Source organism: Pleuronectes platessa, chromosome 3 (genome assembly GCF_947347685.1).
Source record: "Pleuronectes platessa chromosome 3, fPlePla1.1, whole genome shotgun sequence".
Lineage (NCBI taxonomy): Eukaryota > Metazoa > Chordata > Actinopteri > Pleuronectiformes > Pleuronectidae > Pleuronectes > Pleuronectes platessa.
Window position 1 is genome coordinate 14576446 of NC_070628.1, and position 18758 is coordinate 14595203.

The following is an 18758-nucleotide window of genomic DNA, read 5'->3' on the forward strand; positions in this document are numbered from 1 at the left end:
CCTCTCGGTCTCAGTCTCAATCTTAATCTCCTTCTCCTTCTCCGTCTCCTTCTCCTTCTCCTCCTCCTTCTCCTTTTCCACCGCCATCTTTATGATATCATCTCTGTCTTTAAGATGGTTTTCCAGCCGCCACACCTCCTCCTTAAGAATCAAAATGTTCCTGTTGGCTCGGAGGATTTCGACACTGTAGATCGTCACAAGTTTCTCCTTCTGGTTGGTTTTCCAGCTGCTCCACCTTCTCCGTCAGGGCCTGGATCTCATTCTCCTTCTCGGTCTCGGTCTCAATCTCCTTCCTCTTCTCCTTCTCCTTCTCCTTCTCTTTCTCCTTCTCTTTCTCCTTCTCCTTCTCCTTCTCCTTCTCCACCGCCATCTTTATGATATCATCCCTGTCTTGAAGCTGGTCTTGCAGCTGCCACACCTCCTCCTTAAGAGCATTGATCTTCCTGTAGGCTGTGAGGAGTTCGTCATTGAGGATCTTCAGAATATCTGGTTTCTCCATGGTTCACCACAGAGAGTAGATCTGTCTTTTGAAGAAGCTGTCGGATGAGTTGATGCACTTTTTTGCGAAGAAGTTTCTGCTCTTGTCTGGAACTTGAAAGCAAAAGGCTTTATGTCTGCAGGTGACAGGATGAAATAGTGTGTAAGATTTAGGTGAATTTGATCTATCAAACATTCAATATAAAACAATTGACACAGATAGAGAGACACACGCAGAGAGAAGGAGAGAGAGAGAGACAGACTGGCTGGTTTAAGCGAGAGATTGAGAGAGAGAGAGAGAGAGAGAGAGAGAGAGAGAGAGAGAGAGAGAGAGAGAGAGAGAGAGAGAGAGAGAGAGAGAGAGAGAGAGAGAGAGAGAGACTCCCCTCCTGCTACGTGTGTATCTGGTTGCCATGGAAACTCAACTGAAAGCAACTGCTCTCTCCTCACTGGGAAGAGAGAAATCTAAACTCTGAGTGCACCACTCAAACAACTATAATTCAGAAACTATAAGTCCTATCTGTGAAATAAAGACATCGGGAGAATTCCAAGACTTTGCCGGACACACAGATATATTTAAAATTTGTGAGAGTAAAAAAATGGGGCCATGTCAGCAAGTTATGCAAGTTGATGCTCCTTCCAGAAAATTTTTCTCTGAAATAACATTAGACCCAATGGAGAGGGATTGTTTTTTTCCTTAAAGGAGCTACACACCTCATGTAATTTGCTCCTAGCATTAACTTAAGCTTCCGTCAACTTGTCCTTCAACACATTCAAACTACACATTAACCAAAAAATCACCAGTAAATGTTTTTAAAAATAAAACTTCCCTCATCAATCACCATGGCATCAAGCCCCTTTGATTTGAATTTGAATCTGAATTTGATTGGCAGTGATTGAAGCTGTTGTTTTTTTACTTTGTCTTAAATACTAAAGTTAAACACCAAGGTTAATCTTCCCAATGTTACAAAACACATCGTTTGGTAGAATAAGATGTGAAATGGGAAAATGTCCTGGTGCTACAGGTGTTTTGTCCACAATGCCTCGCTCTGCCTGGCCTCGGCGACTTAAAGCTACTTAACATCATGTTAACACATAGCACCCATTAAGATAAGCAGCAGAAAACACAAAAGAAGCCAGCAACAATATTTTAACATTTGTCATAAAAGCAACAGAAAACAGCACATTATCAACATGTAACAGCAGAAGCTTCATATTATACAGTGGTTTAATTTCCAACTTGAATAATGAGCCTGAATTGTATTGGTTAGCATGCTGGGTAAACACAGAGAGAGAGAGTGAGACATGACTTACCTCAGTCAAGGTCAAAGTGCAACAGCAACTGTCTTAAACTTGAACAGTATTTAAAGCAATCAACAGCCAATCAGAGGTCTCCTATCAAAATACCAACTATGATGCTGTTCATCATAGCATCAAAGGAGGTATTGAGAGAGTGTCCCTGTCAATCAAAATAATCTTCTATTTCAAATCTTAGCATCTGGTTGCTATGGTGATAGAATCACCTACTGATGATGAAGTTTTGCGATCATTTATTTCTGTAATTAAATTTGTTTCATTTTGGTGGACTTTTAATTGCGTCATTCTTGCAGCATCTGATCTTTAATTTTTTTAATGGCTCCTGTCTTATCACCTTCTTGTCTTAGTATTAATATATATAATATATATATATATATATATATATATTATATATATTATATATATTATATATATATATACAATATATACTTACATATATGTTTATATACATATACATAAACATTGTGTGATGGTAGAAAATGTATTTTGTTTCATTTCATTCTCTATTGTTCATTTCGTCGTGTAACTCTTAGCCGCAGTATTTCATCACAAACGAACATGTGAACATTATACAACCCAGGATATTTCCAACCAAAATTCAGACTTAAATTGTTTAAATTTATTTTACCAAGAGGTTCATGTCACACTGTATGGAGAATATTTAAGAAAAGACGATTTTCTACAACCACAAATTCCATTGCACAAGTGTTTTGCAGAAGAAAATACCTTCATAGGTGTCTATGGATGAGAGTAATACAACTCAGAGCTCAAACAAAACCTAAAGAATCATGGAGACGGATGAACAATTACAATACATATGACTACCTGGATATGAAATGACTTCTACAAGAGGATATGACATTTTGATCTTTTTACGCAGCCCTAGTTTTCATTGAAATGCTTGTTCTCTCACATGAAAATACTTTGTTCTTTAAAATGCACAACAATGTTTGTCAGTAGGACTTCCTGATATCTTCCTCAACGATGAATGGACACACATTCTGTTCATCCACCGACTGCCCTACCTTACACATGGCATGAGAGTATGATTTTGAAGGTCAGATTTAAAAAACATCATAAAGTTAATTTTTACTGTTTTAGATTCTTAGTACTGAAGTCGATTTTAGGTCTATTTAAGAAGACGTGTACTCTCTGTAGTGATCTATTAATGCAAAATGCAACAAATTGGCAGCTAACATGGTCTATCAATGAGGCCTAACTGGTTTGAGCGCTATAGAGGCTGTTGGAATGTATGAACTTTATATGAACGGCATATCAACGACAATAAAGAACCAATGTCTGCTGCAGATGTTCTTTAGAAATTTGTATTATTGTACAAAGATAAAAAGAACTGTAGGAGTAACCTTTTGTTATTCATTTATTTGTCAACATAACACACCATTCATTATGTAAGAGAAGTTTTTTATGAGATCAAATTCTGACCTGATGTTTTGACAGATTCTTCTTCAGCGTGTCTTACAGTGCAGGGCTGTAATATTAATGTTGCTCTCTGTCCTGCACCTCACGTCACCTCTCTGTTCCTCTGGTAACTCAGACCAAATGCTTTCCTGAAAATCCATGTCATATTTATACTGTATTTTGGCAAACTGTGTGCACACAGCCACTGGATGATCTTGAGTCTTTACTTTGTTGCTCACACTGTGAGTTATATCAGTCATTATAAGAGTGAAGTCCTCGCAAAGAGATGTAATCCCTGACACAGCCAATATTTTCAACATTATTAGAAATAGCTCTGTTTGTTTAAACCCCTGCTTATCAAACACAGTGGAAAAAACTATTCTCAGGTTCCTTTTCATCCTCTAATGCAATAAAGAGAAGAACTGAAAATAAAATCGACTGCATTAAATTACTATCTCAGCTCGCCAGCGGCAGGCATGTTTGTTGAAAACGAATTCAACCCAAGGGCACTTTGATGACGTGGTTGATTACGTTACCGTTGATCATCTGTCAATCATCGTATAAAGCCCGCCCTGACAATCTGATTGGCCCGGTCGGGCCATAATTTTTCCTCAACGGAGCGACTCCAGACCGAACTGCCCGACCAAAAATGTTGTGGGCGGGGCTAAATTCGTCTGGCATCCAGGCTAGGTGAATGAGGAAGGGGAGTGAAGAATACAGTGGTGGATGAGAGGAGTGTCAGAGTCACGAACAAGAAGCGTGTCGTGTTCGCTGGACTTTAATAAAGTTACACATAAAGAGAGAAGTTTCCTGTCGTCTATACAACAGGACGCTACAATATGAACCTGTTCACCGTTCATATTCATTATTTGTCATTGAGTTGCGTTCAGTTCATCGTTCTCATAAAAGTGAACGTGTTTATTGAACGCGTTCTTTTGCGTTCGTTCATGCACAACACTGTAAGGGACAGTGACCAAACACTGCGCAGCTCCACAAATATAGAAAGGATTGGTCAAATTATTGTGTCACACGGTAAATATTGTGAAATATTTTAAAGTGAAATTCTCTCATTTAAGATCCATACAACATCGGTATATAAATAATAAGATCACACTTATTAACACTCATTTAATTAAACATTCCCTTAAAGTCACATTTCGAGACATGGACTACAACCACAGGACTACAAAATGATCAGCTGCACATGTTTTCCACTTCCTGAGCAGGCCCTGTTGCCGTGGTAACATTAATATATTTCAACCTATCAGCAGACTATAAATGACTCAACTCAGCAGCAGAGTTTAAAAACAGATCTTCAGCCAGAAGAACAATTCAAGCTTTGAAAACGCACTGAGCTGTTTCTAATTGCAATCTAATCAAATCAAACAGCGTTGATCAGCAAATCCACAGATATATGAGCAAATCTGCCAATTGACGCATGCGCAGACGCGATCATGGCAAGGATTCCTAGTCGAAAACCGAGTTAATCCCTAGTGCCTCTCACCGGACATCATTCGTCACAATGGCAGATAAACAAAGTGCCCAGAAAAGGTAACGCGAGTAATAACATGTCAATGAAGTTTGGCCGCTTGGTTAAATAGCAACAGTATCAAATCTCAGTGTCTCCATAACCACAGGGAAGTGGACATGTTGCTAGTTTTATAGGCTTTTCCCCGGGGTTAGCCATAGCAACATAAGCTAACACATCCACGCCTTGTTTGTCCCTGTGTTACAGCGTCAAAATAGCCGCCGGAGCCGTAGTTTGTGTGGAAAGTGAAATCAGAGGAGATGTGACCATCGGTAAGATGTCCCCTTTCTGTTACTGGACAATGGTGTCTGAGCGAAAAACCTGCACATCCATGCGAGTCCGACTTTGTTTGAGCCACTGACACGTCTGTCATCCTCTTGTTTCCTCAGGCCCCAGAACAGTGGTGCACCCAAAAGCTCGTATTATTGCAGAGGCAGGACCCATAGTGATCGGAGAAGGCAATTTGATCGAGGAGCAAGCTCTGATTATCAATAGGTAGGTTCCCTTTACATTACGGTATACTATAACTTCTAAAAATAATAATAATACCCTTTTTTCTGTACAAGGTTATAAAGTGCTGTAAAACAACACAGAACAACATAAAACAAAACACTGTAAAAGGCAGTTTGAATCAAGCTTTATCATAAACATATGTTTTAAACTAAATTTGAAATCAGGTTTAAGTGATGAAAAGTCTAATCTCCCTAGGCGATGCATCACATTTACCTGGTCACCCACTGAAGATCTACTTGCAACTGCTTATTAGAAGATCTTAGATTATGGTGTGGAGCAAAAGGAGCGAGTGGCTCTGTAATGTAACTGTGGGACAGACCATGCTGAGATTTAAAAGTAATTTGAAAAGTTTTTAAAAGAATCTGGTAGCGAGTGAAGGGAGGAACGAATTGGAGGGGAATCCACTCTACAAGCTGAGGTAGAGACACAGAGGAAAGAACATCTCTCACCTTCTTATATGAGCTGCCTCTGATTTGTGATCCTCCTCCTCACGTGCATCATAATAACCACCAACCCGTTTGCTCTGCCCCACCTGCAGTTACCCAGAAAACATCACACCAGAGTTGGAGGTGGAACCAAAGACAATGACCATCGGCATCAACAATGTATTTGAAGTCGGCTGTGGTATCCTTTTTATTAGCCTGAGCGGTCTCATTGTATTATTCAGCTGATTTTAATGTTTAATAATCTGCTGATTCTGATTGTTAGCCACCAAAAGCACAACTTTGCCTTGACAGACGACTTACAGTATCACAAGCTCTGAAGATCGGGGACAACAATGTGATAGAATCGAAAGGTGGGATGTTCGTGTGGCTTCCAGTGTGTGTTTGTGTAGCGATGTTAGAAAGTGAAACCCACTGCAGATGAGGTCGGAGCATTTAGACGAACACCATCACCAACTGTATCAAATGTCATCTGTGTCGCCCCCCCCCCCCCCCCCCTCCCTAGCTGACGTCGGTAGGAATGTGATCCTCACCAGTGGCTGCATCATCGGAGCTTTCTGTCAGGTCAACACGTGTGAGGTCATACCTGAGAACACGGTCATCTATGGCTCCGGGTGTATGAGACGGGTTCAGACAGAGAGACCACAGGTACGTTCACTCACACACACGCGTCTGGCCTACATCCTGGGCTGTAGATGGATACCCTGTGCTTGTAATCAGCAATGCAACTTCATAAATAAAGCAGTCGTGTGTAAATTGTGCTGTAGTTGTACAGGTTTTACTGCTATTCCATCCGCCTAATCTTTTAAACATAATACTGCATGTGAACGTGTACTTTGACTGTGTCTAATGTATTTAAGTACAATGTTAAATACTAAGGATTGAGCATTGCGGCAATACTACGACCTTAGTGACAGATTATCCAAATATGCTTAAACATGAGTGTTAGCAGGTGCATACTGCACATACTGAAACGGTTGGTCATGCTAATATGATCAGGGTTCTGATCAGTCTGTCTTATGACCTCATTAGAGAAGCTTATGTCCTAAAGGTCCTGCCTGGACATGTGAAAAGTAACTTTTTAACAGTGCTGCATTAAAAATACACTGTTTGACCGAAACATTACATAAAATTATATAGTGAAGCTCAAACCTCCCGGGCCTGATGTTTTTACGACCCTTCACTTAAATTAAAACTTAATTTTTGAACTCAAGCTGATTTTTATGAGTTTTTGTACATTACTGCAGTTATCTGCATTTAAGGAAGGAAAGTGGGGCTCTGGTTATCGTAAATGTTCAGATGGCAAAGCATCATGAAACACACACATTGTGATTATCACCATTCATTAATAAACCTTCGTTTTGTTGCCTTCACAGCCCCAGACTCTTCAGCTCGACTTCCTGATGAAGATTTTGCCTAACTACCACCATCTCAAGAAAACTGTCAAAGCAGGCCACACTACCAGCTAAAAGTTAGCTTTCTAGTTTCTAAGTTGAATTATAAATGGCTGATAAAACCTTATCAGGATTAGCGCTTACTGGAAGGAAGGAAGCATGAATGTATATAATCATATATAATAAGCAGCTGGCTTTATCAGTAAGTATTTTCTCTTGCCGATTAATATTTTCTACTCTAACTGCAACAGATTTTAAGCATTTCATCTTTATTTCTCTGTGCTGATGTGCTTTTCTATAATAAATTAGATGACCTCAAATCGTGTATAATTTTGTTTTTTTATAATCAGTTAATTTATAATATTGTAGTAACAGTTAGAGTAACCATAGATATATCCACATTTTGAAAAAGGAAAATAGCAGTATTAAATGATTAAGAAATACCATTGATTTACAACATGAAACTAAAATGGCAATTCAGTCAAAAGTGTTACCACTACAGTGTATATATATATATTTCAAGCAACCATCCATTATCCTGTAACAATGTAATTTATTAAAACAATGTCAAAACAAATTCCATATTTTAAACTGCTATGCCAAGGTGCTGCAAATTAAAAGAATTTAAATATTTATTTAATTTCACAGAAGGTAATGTCCAAGATGTTTCTTGCTGGATAAGAGACATCAGTGTGATGCACTGCACAACAAAACATCTGCAGTTCCTGATCAAAGGAAGCCGTCAGACGACTGGTGCCATGTCACATAAAACCTCCACACACACACACACGCCCTTCTGCAGTACTCTAAGTAAAATAAAGAAAAAAAAAGTATTTACACACTTTAACTCATTTACATTTTAACAGTAAGGTTACTGCGCCCCCTTAAGAGCATCCACTGTCCTCAAAGGTCTCAATACTCTTTAACTTTTCCTCCAGTGTCTTTCAGTCATCACTGATCAATGAACAAACTGAAAAGGATTCCACAACACAGGGCTTTTCACATCATGTAATACACGATCACTGAGAGGGGTGCAGAGAAGGAAAAGAAGCCAGTTTGTTTGACCTAACACCCAACAAAGGTGTTTGTACTGTATTGTGGCCAGAGTCCCCATTGGATGAAGGGACTCTGCTGCTCCTCTGAGTGAAGGGACTTCACTTCTTTGCAGGAACACCTTCTGAATAATCCTCCAGAACCCCGGCCAAATGGTTGTTGTGGGTCTTGAAGTGTCTCTTCCTCTGCCCACCTTGCTTCTTTCTCTTAACTGGCATCTGCACAGAAACACAATCACCTGTGATTATGACGCTTAATGTAGTAAGTATAAACGTCAGTAATTATGAGTCCATTCAAAGTTCAGGATGTGAGACTGAAAAATCAAACAGATGTGAGAACAGAAGACACTCGCCACTTTTTTTGGTCCGGTCTCCTGCATGGAGGAGATGCCTTGTTTCTTCAGGTACTCCTCGATCTTCTCTTCATCAATGTTATCAACTGGAACACTCCTCCATAGTTTCTGGAATTCTGCATTTTACAGAAAGAGAAATACACTGAAGACCCAGACGTAATAATCATTTCATGAGTTTGACCAAATAAAAATGAATACCAAAATATGGCTGGTAAATAAATGTGATATAAATCATAATGGATATAGAGCATTTGGGAAATATTTTGTGTTTGTGCATCGGTCACCTTTATAAACTGACTTTAACGTGAGGCCGAATTTGCTTGTTTGAACAAACTTCCTTGTTCCATGTTTAAGTCACACGTTTCAGAGCAATTGAAAACCTGGGTTCCCTATTAATCCCAACATTGATGTTATAGTGAACCTCAGTTCCAATTCAAAATTGAAATCTGTTGGAAGAAAAAGTGCCACATTTATATTTGATGACTGTATTTCAAAGTGTTGGTTGTTGTGCATTTTGATGATAAATGAATTGTGTAGGAGATTCAATGACACATGGAATGACAACCAAGACAGAGACTGACACACCACAACAGACACACAAAGACTAATCCTCACCTTCATCTACTGTAAACTGACAGTGTTTGTCGTTGTAGAAGAGGATCTTTTTCTTGTCTGGCCTCGTCACAAAGATGATCTGATCCCCCAAAACCTGTGAACGACCACATGAGCGCTCATTACTCAATGTTTACACAAGATAGACGGGTGGAGTTTGTAACTAAGATGGGTCCGACAGCGATTTTGGAACTTTCTTTTTAAAAGCAGGAAAACTCCGGAGTACTGTTGACGGCAGGTGTAACTGTAGCAGCAGCAATGGGTTTCAAAACTAAAACGTAGCAGCGTATTGTGTAGCCATACAATATATTTACTATGCGTTACCTTAATGGCTTTGGCCGAGTTGGGCAGCCCCTCCTCTACATCGTCCAGCAGCACTCCTCCCAGGCCCAGCTGGTCGTGTTTGTCCAGCAGCCTCAGTAAGGCTTTCTTGTCCTTCAGGTTGTACTTGGGCTTGAAGCCAAACGTTCCATCCCGCACGTCAATTTTGGGATTGTTGACCAAAGCCTGACATTTGCAGGGAGACGTACAGCAGTGAATTCCCAATTCTAAGCTCGCTGGTTAAGTAGTAAACCACAAATAAACTTCAAAACCCGGTTGAAACGTATATTTAATATTTACATAAAACACCATCTCTTTTCTTTAGGTTATAAAGGTAACTAGAAGGTGTGTGTTATTGATTTGTTGTGGATCTGTTGCTTCTATCTTACTTACTTGGATGATATTATAGAAGTGAGAAGGAAGCCTATAGATCTCCGTGAGGGCTATCAAGTGTTATTTGAGACCGTCATATGTAAAATAGCTTAGTGTAATGTTGCAGGACAAACATACTCCTGATGATAAATAAAAAGGTTGTATACAACTTAAGAAACACACCTCAGTCATAAGCCAATGTTTCTGCTTCATGCTGATGTCCAGAAGCTTGGTCTCATCCAGAATCTCTTCTAAGGTCAAGCAGTGTGTGTCTCCATTCTGATGCCTTGTCTGAGAGTGAAGCACAGAGAAGCACATGAATTTACAAACAGAAAATACACTCGCAGTAAAAAACTAAAATGATTCTTTAGCACTCATTCGATCTGAGCAACTAGTCATCTCACACCTCCGACAGAATCTTAGTCACGTTTAATTTTGTGCCTCTCATCCAACAGTCAGGTTTTAAGATTGAACTCTGTATTCGATTATTCAACAGATGGCACAAAAAGGCGCACACTCAAAGAAAATCTGTCAAGTGGCGAGAGAGTTTGCAGCGAGGGATGAGTCAGACAGTGTGACGGGGCCTGGCAGCCTCTCTGCAGAGCCACAGCATGAGGAACGAGCTGTTTACAAACCGAAAGGAGGGCCGGGGAGCAAACGTTACAAAGGGGACCCAACTGACTCACTTGGTTGACACAATAGACAAGTCAAAGCTTTTCAAGAGCTTTGATGGAGATGACAACGTGATACAAATCTGGGACTCATGCAGAGGCTATTGTGACAGCTGAAAGGAGCATGGAGAGGAGACATCCATGAAGCTGAAATGTCTAAGACAGAGGTTGTTTGCAGAGAGAAGGATGAATACATTCACCACTAGATTACAACTCTTTTTTTTTTTTTTTTACATTTGACATTTTCACCGGAAACTTACCTTCATGTAATTGACTATCTTGGCCAAGCAGCCAAATTTGTACCCGGAGCTTGTTTTGATGTTTATGTTGCCATTACTCGACTCTGAAAAAAGGAGGAAGAGGAAGAGCAATTAGGTAAAATATTTTAATGTTATTCAAATGGACGGATATGAGCTACAGGTTTGGGTGAAAAGCCCCTCCCCTTTCACATGAAGAGTGAGAACATATGGTTTTCATTGCTGAGAGGGGAAGGGGGAGGGGCATCTTCTCCAGCCTCTGTCATTACATTGATAAGGCGTCAGCCTGTGCAATCTCAACAATACTGATAATTAACATTAGATCAAGCAAAGCTCATTTAGTTCAGTTAAATCTAGTTCACACATGTCAAAAGAAACTGGTGGGATGTCGAAGTTTGATTCTAATTCAAATCCATCAGTATCACATCAATGTTAAATACTAAATTTCAAACAAAACCTGGTAACCCCTGCTCCATTTTAAATAAAGAAAGAAAGATGAGCTGTACTTTTGAATGGCTCTCGAAAGGAACAGAGCAATAAGACCGGTCTCCCTTAAAGAGCCACATTTCCCATCACTACTATATTAGGCTTCTGGTACAAGGCTTGTTAGTGGCATCAATTAATTCTTGATTTTGGTCTTTTCAGGGAAAATACAGAATATCACCTGCCTTATCCAACATCCTTCTAAAAATACAGCTGGAGCAGTATGAGAGCATAATTGGATAAGAGTGATTAGAGGAACAGCCAGATGGTCCCATTCTCTCTCTTGGGAGTAAAACAATGCTCCTCCAACCCCCAGGAGACTGTCTGAGGTCTGGAGTCAGCACTCGCCAATCCAGGCTGAAAACAGACACCGACTCATGAATGATTCACGGTGTGGGCGGGAGCTTCTGTCGCTGCGAGCTGCGCCGTGGGCCCGACGCGGAGATTGTGACGGGCTGGTTAACCAACGGTGCAGAGGCAGGGCAAAGACGGAGAGAGCCAATGATGGAGAGGAGGAGCCTGTGCTGCTCAGCTGAGACGTGAAGCGCTGCAAGGAGTGGCGGAAGGGAGCAAAGGGAGGGAATGCACAAGCGACGGCTGGAAGTGCATGAGAGTGCTAGAGGAGGAAAACAGGTCGAGGAGTGAACGCGGGGGGAGGACGAGAGTGGGAGACAGAGCGATAGGTGGAGCACCGAGAAGAGGAGAGAGCATCTGTTGACCTGCTTCTTCTAAAGAACTGATCCAGACAGACAGGTGAGTCTGCATATTTTTCAGAATAGCATCCTGAGAATCGTATGTGTGAGTGTGTGTCTGTGTGTGTGTCTGTGTGGGTGTGTGGCATCAACAATCCACTGTGTGAATGGAAGCTGCGGGCTGTTCTCGGTCTTAACGTGCAGCTATGACTGAGGGTTTTCGGTGAATAATGAGGTTAAGTCATACATCTTTAATGCAGCAAATCTATTTCAGCAGCCAATTCCTTCTACATTTGAATAATCTAATAATGCAATTACCGTCTCAGGCAGTGATGGCTGTTATATAACAACTAAGTTCAGACCTTTACATCAAAATGTTAACATTCAGGGCAAAAATAAGCAGCTACGCAATGGATTAGATAATCACAGATCTGAAGTATGCACTCATGACGCTTGTATAGAAAGTATTAGGAAACCGTTTCTGTGTGTGTGTGTGTCTGTGTGTGTACTCATGTGCCTCATGTCCATCTGTGTTTGTGGATAATGCATGAGTCGATACAAACTGCAGCTCTCAAGACAAATCACTGATGGTACTGACAGCACTGAGGCGCCAAGCAGGGGGCATTAGGAGCGTGTAAGTGTGTTTGTGTGTTTGTGTGTTTAGTGAGCCTGTGAAACCAGAGGACAACATCTAGTCCCACCGGCCCTTTTAAAGCTTGGCTGGGGTGCGGCTCATTAAGAATCTTATCTGGCACTGTGTAGGAATTGTGTCGGCATGTAGGAAAAGGTGAAATACGCAAATTTCAGCCTGGACAGAGGCCGAACCAACTTCACACAGCACGTATGCAGTGTGCTGTTGGGAAACAGAACCAAACTAAACCTGGGCTTGTCATTTCAGAAAATGTTCTTGATAAAACAATAAAACTAAACATTTGACTGACATGGTGAGAGGCAGAGCAAAATTTGTTTGTAATGTTGTAAAACGAAAAGTAACCTTAACCCCATGTCAAGCAGAGTAAAAAAATAAACAAAACCAAAATGGCACTTAGTAGAGCTCACACCTCCGTACCAGAATCTTTCCAATCAAGATTCATGAATTAATCTGCGACAATGTCCAAAAACACCTTATAGCTCAATGTAAAATGAGTGATACAAATTTCTGTATCTGCCCCCCCGGATCTAGATCTGCACAAAAATGTAATAGGTCCTTCTCTGACCAGTACCACAACCTTCCACCAAGTTTCACAGAATTCTATCTGTCCAATAATTTGTATGTTATCTTTAAAATCAAACCAACCAATGTAACATCCAGGTTGTATAAAGATGTCCCAAATCTATTGAACATAACACAAAAGTCCAGTTTAAGGTGTAAGGGGAGAAAAAGACACAGTAAAATGACAGGATGATGTAAAAAGAAGCATGACCCTCTTTTCTCTGCCTCTTTTAGTGGTTGACTCAAGTAATCTGGGTCAGCTGCCTTGCTCTCAGTAGATAAATAATAAAAAATGTCTGTGAGAGACTTTAAAACATGCGTGTGCGTGTGCTTGTGGGCAGAGAGACGGGTGCACTGCTCCCTGAGGATTTAAAATGGTAGGCGCTGGCTAAAATGTGAAAGTCTTGCAGGAGAAAGACAAATGGCCGGACAACAAGCATCGTTCTCCTCATTGCTTTATTTCAGTTCCTCAACTAGACGCCACATCTCACTGTGCACTCATCCTATCAATGGCCTCAGTCAGGTTTCGCTCTTTAACATTATCTGCAATTTCTCCAATAACATGTGAAAGTCCTTCCTATTCTGACAGAAGTAACCTCAGGTATATTCTGTTAATAGGTCGATACTGCAATTCCTTTTAACAACATGACACGATGACTGCTACTGATGTAGAACTCAAATAATTACATTACAGCAAAGTACCCGACAGAAACCCTTCAAAGCCGATGGCTTCCCCATTGAGGCCGTGCCCTCCAGTGAGGATTTACAAACAGCCCATGACCAGTGCACATGGTCCATAGAGACATTAATACGTTCACCAAGGAGGTTATGTTTATGTCTGCATTTATTTGTTGGTAGTAGAGGGCGTCTTTCAACATTTTCTTCAGTTTCTTGAAGAATAGTTCATGGATCTTGATGAAAACCATTTGGAGACTGATATTTGTTTTGCAATTAAGTGCATGTCCAAATAAAAATCTGAATGTAGTCAGTTTAAATGTGATTTAATAAGGGACTCCTGGGCCTTGGCGGAGATACTCTGCTGTGGGATATTTTACCATTTCTAATATTAATTGTTGTAAGAGGTACACTGTCTAGTCTGTCAGGTTTAAGACATTGCATCACATTCAGACAAGAAAGACTATCTTAAATATAATGGCCTAAAGGGGAATTCATTTATCATTCTTTCACCATGGAAACAAGTATTTCACAGCCAATACTCTTGAATTTGCCGTCACCACCTTGAAGTGAAACGCAGAACCACACTCAATACTAATATTCGTCTCTGTTTTTGTTGCTTTTAAGGAGAAATCATGGCCAACCTCACTGCCACTATAAACCCAAGTAATTTCTCGTGGCACCAAGAGGCTGTCTCTCTCTCCCACGTCTCCTTGCAAGTCCAGGAAGTATACCCCTTCCATGACGGCTGGAACGTGGCGTGCTTTGTCATCCTCCTGCTCTTCATCCTCACTGTCCTGTCTCTGGCAGCCTTGGCCGTGCTCTATGAGCTACTTGACTGTGGGTGCTGCGCCAAAGAGAAGACACATCACCAGCTACAGGAGGAGGGGCCGGGGAGCTGCAGCAGGCTCATGACCAGCATTTGCAAGGAGTCCGAATCACACACTGAGGTGGTATGAAGGCGGCCATGACAACATAAAGGAACTGAAGGAATTCGGGGGTCATTGCTGAGTCGGGGCAAAAGCACAGGCGCTGAGGCTGATGCACAGAGAAATGAACTTCTACAACAATGTAATAGTGGTTCAGCTGCTCACAGTTGAAAAGGGAGCCCAGATACAGTTAAAAATGAAGGGGGCAGTGTTTCATTGATTTGGAGGGAGTCTTAATAGCTTTTTTATTTTGTCTATGAGGAAACGCTCACACATATACATTCACTACCACTTAACATAGAGTGCAGACCCTGAAAGCCATATTTGACACCAGAAAATAATCAGAAGAAAGAGAGGGCAGCGGTGTAGAAATTTAAAATGAACTACTTTTTACTTTGTTTTCTTTTACACAGTAAAAGCCAAAACACATTAACTTAAAACTGACACTAATCGGAACAAATATCATAAATTTCAAAAAGAAAGCAAGTTCTCTTGTTCAGCGACACCTGCCCTGTGAGTACTGCATATAATTATTACCTGTTTGATCCAGAGAACCATCTACGAGAGCTTGTAAAATGTTGTACACAAAGAAAAATTGGCATATTCTTGTTTCCCAAGCAGCAAAGACATCATCTTTAAGTTGGATATCCTCTTTGCATTAGATAAAGCCTGTGTTTTTCCGCTCTTAAGTAAATTGTGTAACTGTGCCGTAAACATGTTAAGCATACAACATTATTTGATGACTAATGACACTTGGTTGCTGCCCAGTGATGTTCTTTATCATGTCATACCAAGGACGATGTATAATTTCATATGCCTTACCACTAAATGCCTAATAAATGGTCACTTAATAATGTACCAGTATTATGTTTCTTCTGCTGAAAGAAGCAGCTTTTTCAGTAATTATACTGAGAGTGGGAATATGATGAATACAAAATCTATTCTTTGCTTGTTTGTCATGTTATATTAGATTCAGACAGTATTTTGTTTTCGTGAACTACTGCTCCTTGTAAAATAATGGTTTTAAAACCAATACCCTGTATTAAGATGCAAGCATTTTTAGTTTGGATAAGAGGAAGCCACTGAAATTAAGAGAATGATATGATACAGGGCAGAATCTGAGGGGCTCATGCAATTGCACTCTTGAAGTTTTTTTACTGTATGGCTTTGCCTCAGCCATTGACATAATGTGACGGTGTTCTTTCCCGTACAAAGCACTGTACTAGATGTTGCACAGACACTTCACGACAGCGGTACCAATCAAACACGTGATAATCCGTTTTGAAAGCTGCCTGCCTCACTTACCAGCGCCGTGTTTGGACGATCCCTCCTTGTCTGCTTTGGACTTCTTCTTCTTGTGAGAGTCTGATGTCTGTCTCTTCTCTACAGCTGGAGTGGACAGAGCTCTTTTTTTGAACAGCTCCCTCTCCCTCAGTAGCGCTGGATCCATCCTGGCTGCTAGGGCACAATAAATAACAATTAAAAAACCCAGTTTAATAAATATTCAGCAAAATATGAGTCAACAAAGCTACTTTTGGAGATAGTCATTATATCATTTCACCAAGGAGGGTAAGTTTTTTAGTTGCTGTTGCTTGTCAGTCGGCTAGCAGAATTACTTAACCACTGAACCGGACATGATGGAGCAGATCTGGATAAATCGGTGGAGATTAAGGACTTTTTTCCCCTCACTTTCTTTGAGGTGGCAAAAGGCAGATTCCCCTCTGAGGTGTGCATCTACACGCACTCGTCTTCTTAACCTTTCAAATGCAACCGAGATATTAAAGGCCGACGTCTCACATGTACCAAATATTATTCAGCACACGTCCAGGAGAGTGAACGGTTTCATATCCCACACAAGACACAGGAGGGATCCCACTGTCAACACAGCTGTGTGAAAAAGGGGTCAGGGCTCCTCAGTGAAAACAAGCAGAGAAATATGAGACCATGACGCCCTCAGATTTACCTCCTGTGTGTTTTACATTCCCTGTCTCCTCCGTGTCCACCCAGCAGACATCTCAGCCTCAGTATTCCCACTGAGACCAGCCTGTACTGGTACTATTGGACTTCATCATACATAATATTAGAAATAATGACAATAAGAGAGTGGAATTTGACATGAGGCTCCTCAAAAGGAAACAATCAATGAACCCAGGCCTCTTGGAGAACCAGTATAATAACATTTGATATGGAGCATGGAGAACACTAGTAGCTGATAAGAGCAGCCAGACTGTGTGGACATTAAATCATTGTCCACTAATATAAACTGAACACAGATGAGGACCCCCCCCCACACGCACACACACACACACACACACACACACACACACACACACACACACACACACACACACACACACACACACACACACACACACACAACAGCTAACTGAGTTAACATTAGCATGGTTAATTTACCAGCCTGGCTTTGTATCTTTATCGAGATGCATTGTACTCGTTGAACAGCGATGGCTGCCACTACCTCACTTTACCAAACGATGTTTACTTCTTTGGATCCTCGGACACCAACGAGGTTTAATGTGAACCTGCGACACAGTCTATCGCTGGCTAGTTAGCGTTAGCATATTAGCTTTGCGGGTCATGAGCGAACATTACCTGACACTTTGTTCCGGTTCTCAGAGAAAGTGACGGATTCGTCCCGGAGGATAAACTAATACCAGGGGTGATGCACCAGAAGGTCGCACGCTTCCTTCCAGACAGAAACCACGTTATCTTCCTGCAAAGATCATGGAAGTTGACGTTAGCTAAATAACTTCAGACACAAAACATCACATTTTCATCCACAGGCTGAACTTCCGGTTCTTGTTCGATTTCTCGGGATTCGACTGTTGATACTTGGAATACGTCATCGCGTACTATAATCATTACCAGTAGTTCAAAGGAAAGAAAGTTTTTTTTACAGACACTGATCATTAGGGCCCGAGCACTGACAGGCCCTGACAGACAGTGAGGCCCTATTGAAATTGTAAGCATTATTATTATTAGGGCCCGAGCACTGACAGTGGGAGGCCCTATTGAAATTGTGATGATTATTATTATTACTATTATTATTATTATTATTATATTCATGTATGTAGGTAGTCAGGGAGGTCCTGAACACAGGCATATCAGTTTTTACAGTACATTGAAGTTTCCTGAAGTTATCTATTCCACAGTGAAAATGTTGGACTCTACTTTTGAAATCGTTGATATTCATGTATGTAGGTAGTCAGGGAGGTCCTGAACACAGGAATATCAGTTTCTCTCTTAACTTATTGAGCATGGTGTTTTTACAGTACTCTGAAATGATCTATTCCACAGTGAAAATGTTGGACTTTACTTTGAAAAATTGTAAACAGTGAAAATGTTGGACTTTATTTAGAAAAATCTCCAAATATATTCAGTAAAAATCTTTGATATTCATGTATGTAGGTAATCAGGGAGGTGCTGAACACAGGCATATCAGTCTCTCTCTGAGCTTATTGAGCAAAGTTTTTTACAGTACTTTGAAGTATCCTGAAATGATCTATTCCTCAGTGAAAATGTTTGACTTTACTCTGAAAAATTGTAAACAGTGAAAATGTTGGACTTTACTTTGAAAAATTGTAAACAGTGAAAATGTTGGACTTTACTTTGAAAAATCTCCAAATATATTTATTACTATGATTCAATTGAATAGGCTTTTTGAGGGCTTTAACATGCTTAAATTCTTATCAAAATTTACAGAAAGTTAGAAAGTGGTATCACAGGGAAACAATGCTATTTTCATAGTGTTGATGATTTTACAGTTGGATATCAACATTCTTCCTTAAGAAATGTGCACTTGACAACTAAATGAACAGCAAAATTTCAAAAGGACACAATTTCATTTTTTGCACAACAAAAGCAAGCCTTTAATTAACACATTTCCAAAACTGGATTAATTAGACAAAGTGTGACATTTTTAAAAACAAGCATTTTCAAGCCAGTTATTAATTCCAGGGGAGAACTGTTTTAATTGAATCTGAGTAAATAAATAATTTCAGCCCATTCTCGTGCCG

General features: G+C 40.4%; 3 protein-coding genes across 4 annotated transcripts; 2 read left to right on the forward strand and 1 right to left on the reverse strand.

Moving 5' to 3' along the window:
• The first annotated feature begins 4669 nt into the window (after positions 1-4669).
• On the forward strand, positions 4670-7411 carry LOC128437036 (dynactin subunit 6). The gene is made up of 7 exons (XM_053419017.1): positions 4670-4764; positions 4949-5013; positions 5131-5236; positions 5793-5878; positions 6003-6050; positions 6203-6345; positions 7074-7411. Exons 1-7 carry the CDS (start codon positions 4736-4738, stop codon positions 7164-7166), a joined length of 570 nt encoding a protein of 189 aa, XP_053274992.1. The 5' UTR covers positions 4670-4735; the 3' UTR covers positions 7167-7411.
• Positions 7412-7624: 213 nt separating this feature from the next.
• gtf2e2 (general transcription factor IIE, polypeptide 2, beta) lies at positions 7625-17574 on the reverse strand. Of its 2 annotated transcripts, none has more exons than XM_053419016.1 (8): positions 17335-17574; positions 16027-16179; positions 10733-10815; positions 9985-10092; positions 9433-9615; positions 9112-9205; positions 8497-8612; positions 7625-8362 (listed from the first exon to the last, which is right to left on the reverse strand). In XM_053419016.1, the coding sequence occupies exons 2-8, from the start codon at positions 16169-16171 to the stop codon at positions 8246-8248; spliced, it is 846 nt and encodes a 281-aa protein (XP_053274991.1). In that variant the 5' UTR covers positions 16172-16179; positions 17335-17574; the 3' UTR covers positions 7625-8245. The 2 variants fall into 2 exon arrangements, with proteins under 2 accessions (XP_053274991.1, XP_053274990.1); XM_053419015.1 differs by having other exon boundaries at positions 16027-16176; positions 17335-17571.
• smim18 (small integral membrane protein 18) lies at positions 11731-15560 on the forward strand. Its single transcript, XM_053419018.1, has 2 exons — positions 11731-11965; positions 14420-15560. Exon 2 carries the CDS (start codon positions 14428-14430, stop codon positions 14749-14751), a length of 324 nt encoding a protein of 107 aa, XP_053274993.1. The 5' UTR covers positions 11731-11965; positions 14420-14427; the 3' UTR covers positions 14752-15560.
• Positions 17575-18758: the final 1184 nt, after the last annotated feature.

Excerpts from the sequence above, each read along its gene's own strand:
- LOC128437036 (XM_053419017.1), top strand. The coding sequence starts at position 4,736 with ATGGCAGATAAACAAAGTGCCCAGAAAAG. Across the intron at positions 5,014-5,130 it reads CAGAGGAGATGTGACCATCG|GCCCCAGAACAGTGGTGCAC; the intron begins GTAAGATGTCCC and ends TTGTTTCCTCAG. Across the intron at positions 6,346-7,073 it reads TTCAGACAGAGAGACCACAG|CCCCAGACTCTTCAGCTCGA; the intron begins GTACGTTCACTC and ends TTGCCTTCACAG.
- smim18 (XM_053419018.1), top strand. The coding sequence starts at position 14,428 with ATGGCCAACCTCACTGCCACTATAAACCCAAGTAATTTCTCGTGGCAC.
- gtf2e2 (XM_053419016.1), bottom strand. The coding sequence starts at position 16,171 with ATGGATCCAGCGCTACTGAGGGAGAGGGAGCTGTTCAAAAAAAGAGCT. Across the intron at positions 9,206-9,432 it reads ACTCGGCCAAAGCCATTAAG|GTTTTGGGGGATCAGATCAT; the intron begins GTAACGCATAGT and ends GGTCGTTCACAG. Across the intron at positions 8,363-8,496 it reads AGACCGGACCAAAAAAAGTG|ATGCCAGTTAAGAGAAAGAA; the intron begins GCGAGTGTCTTC and ends GTTTCTGTGCAG.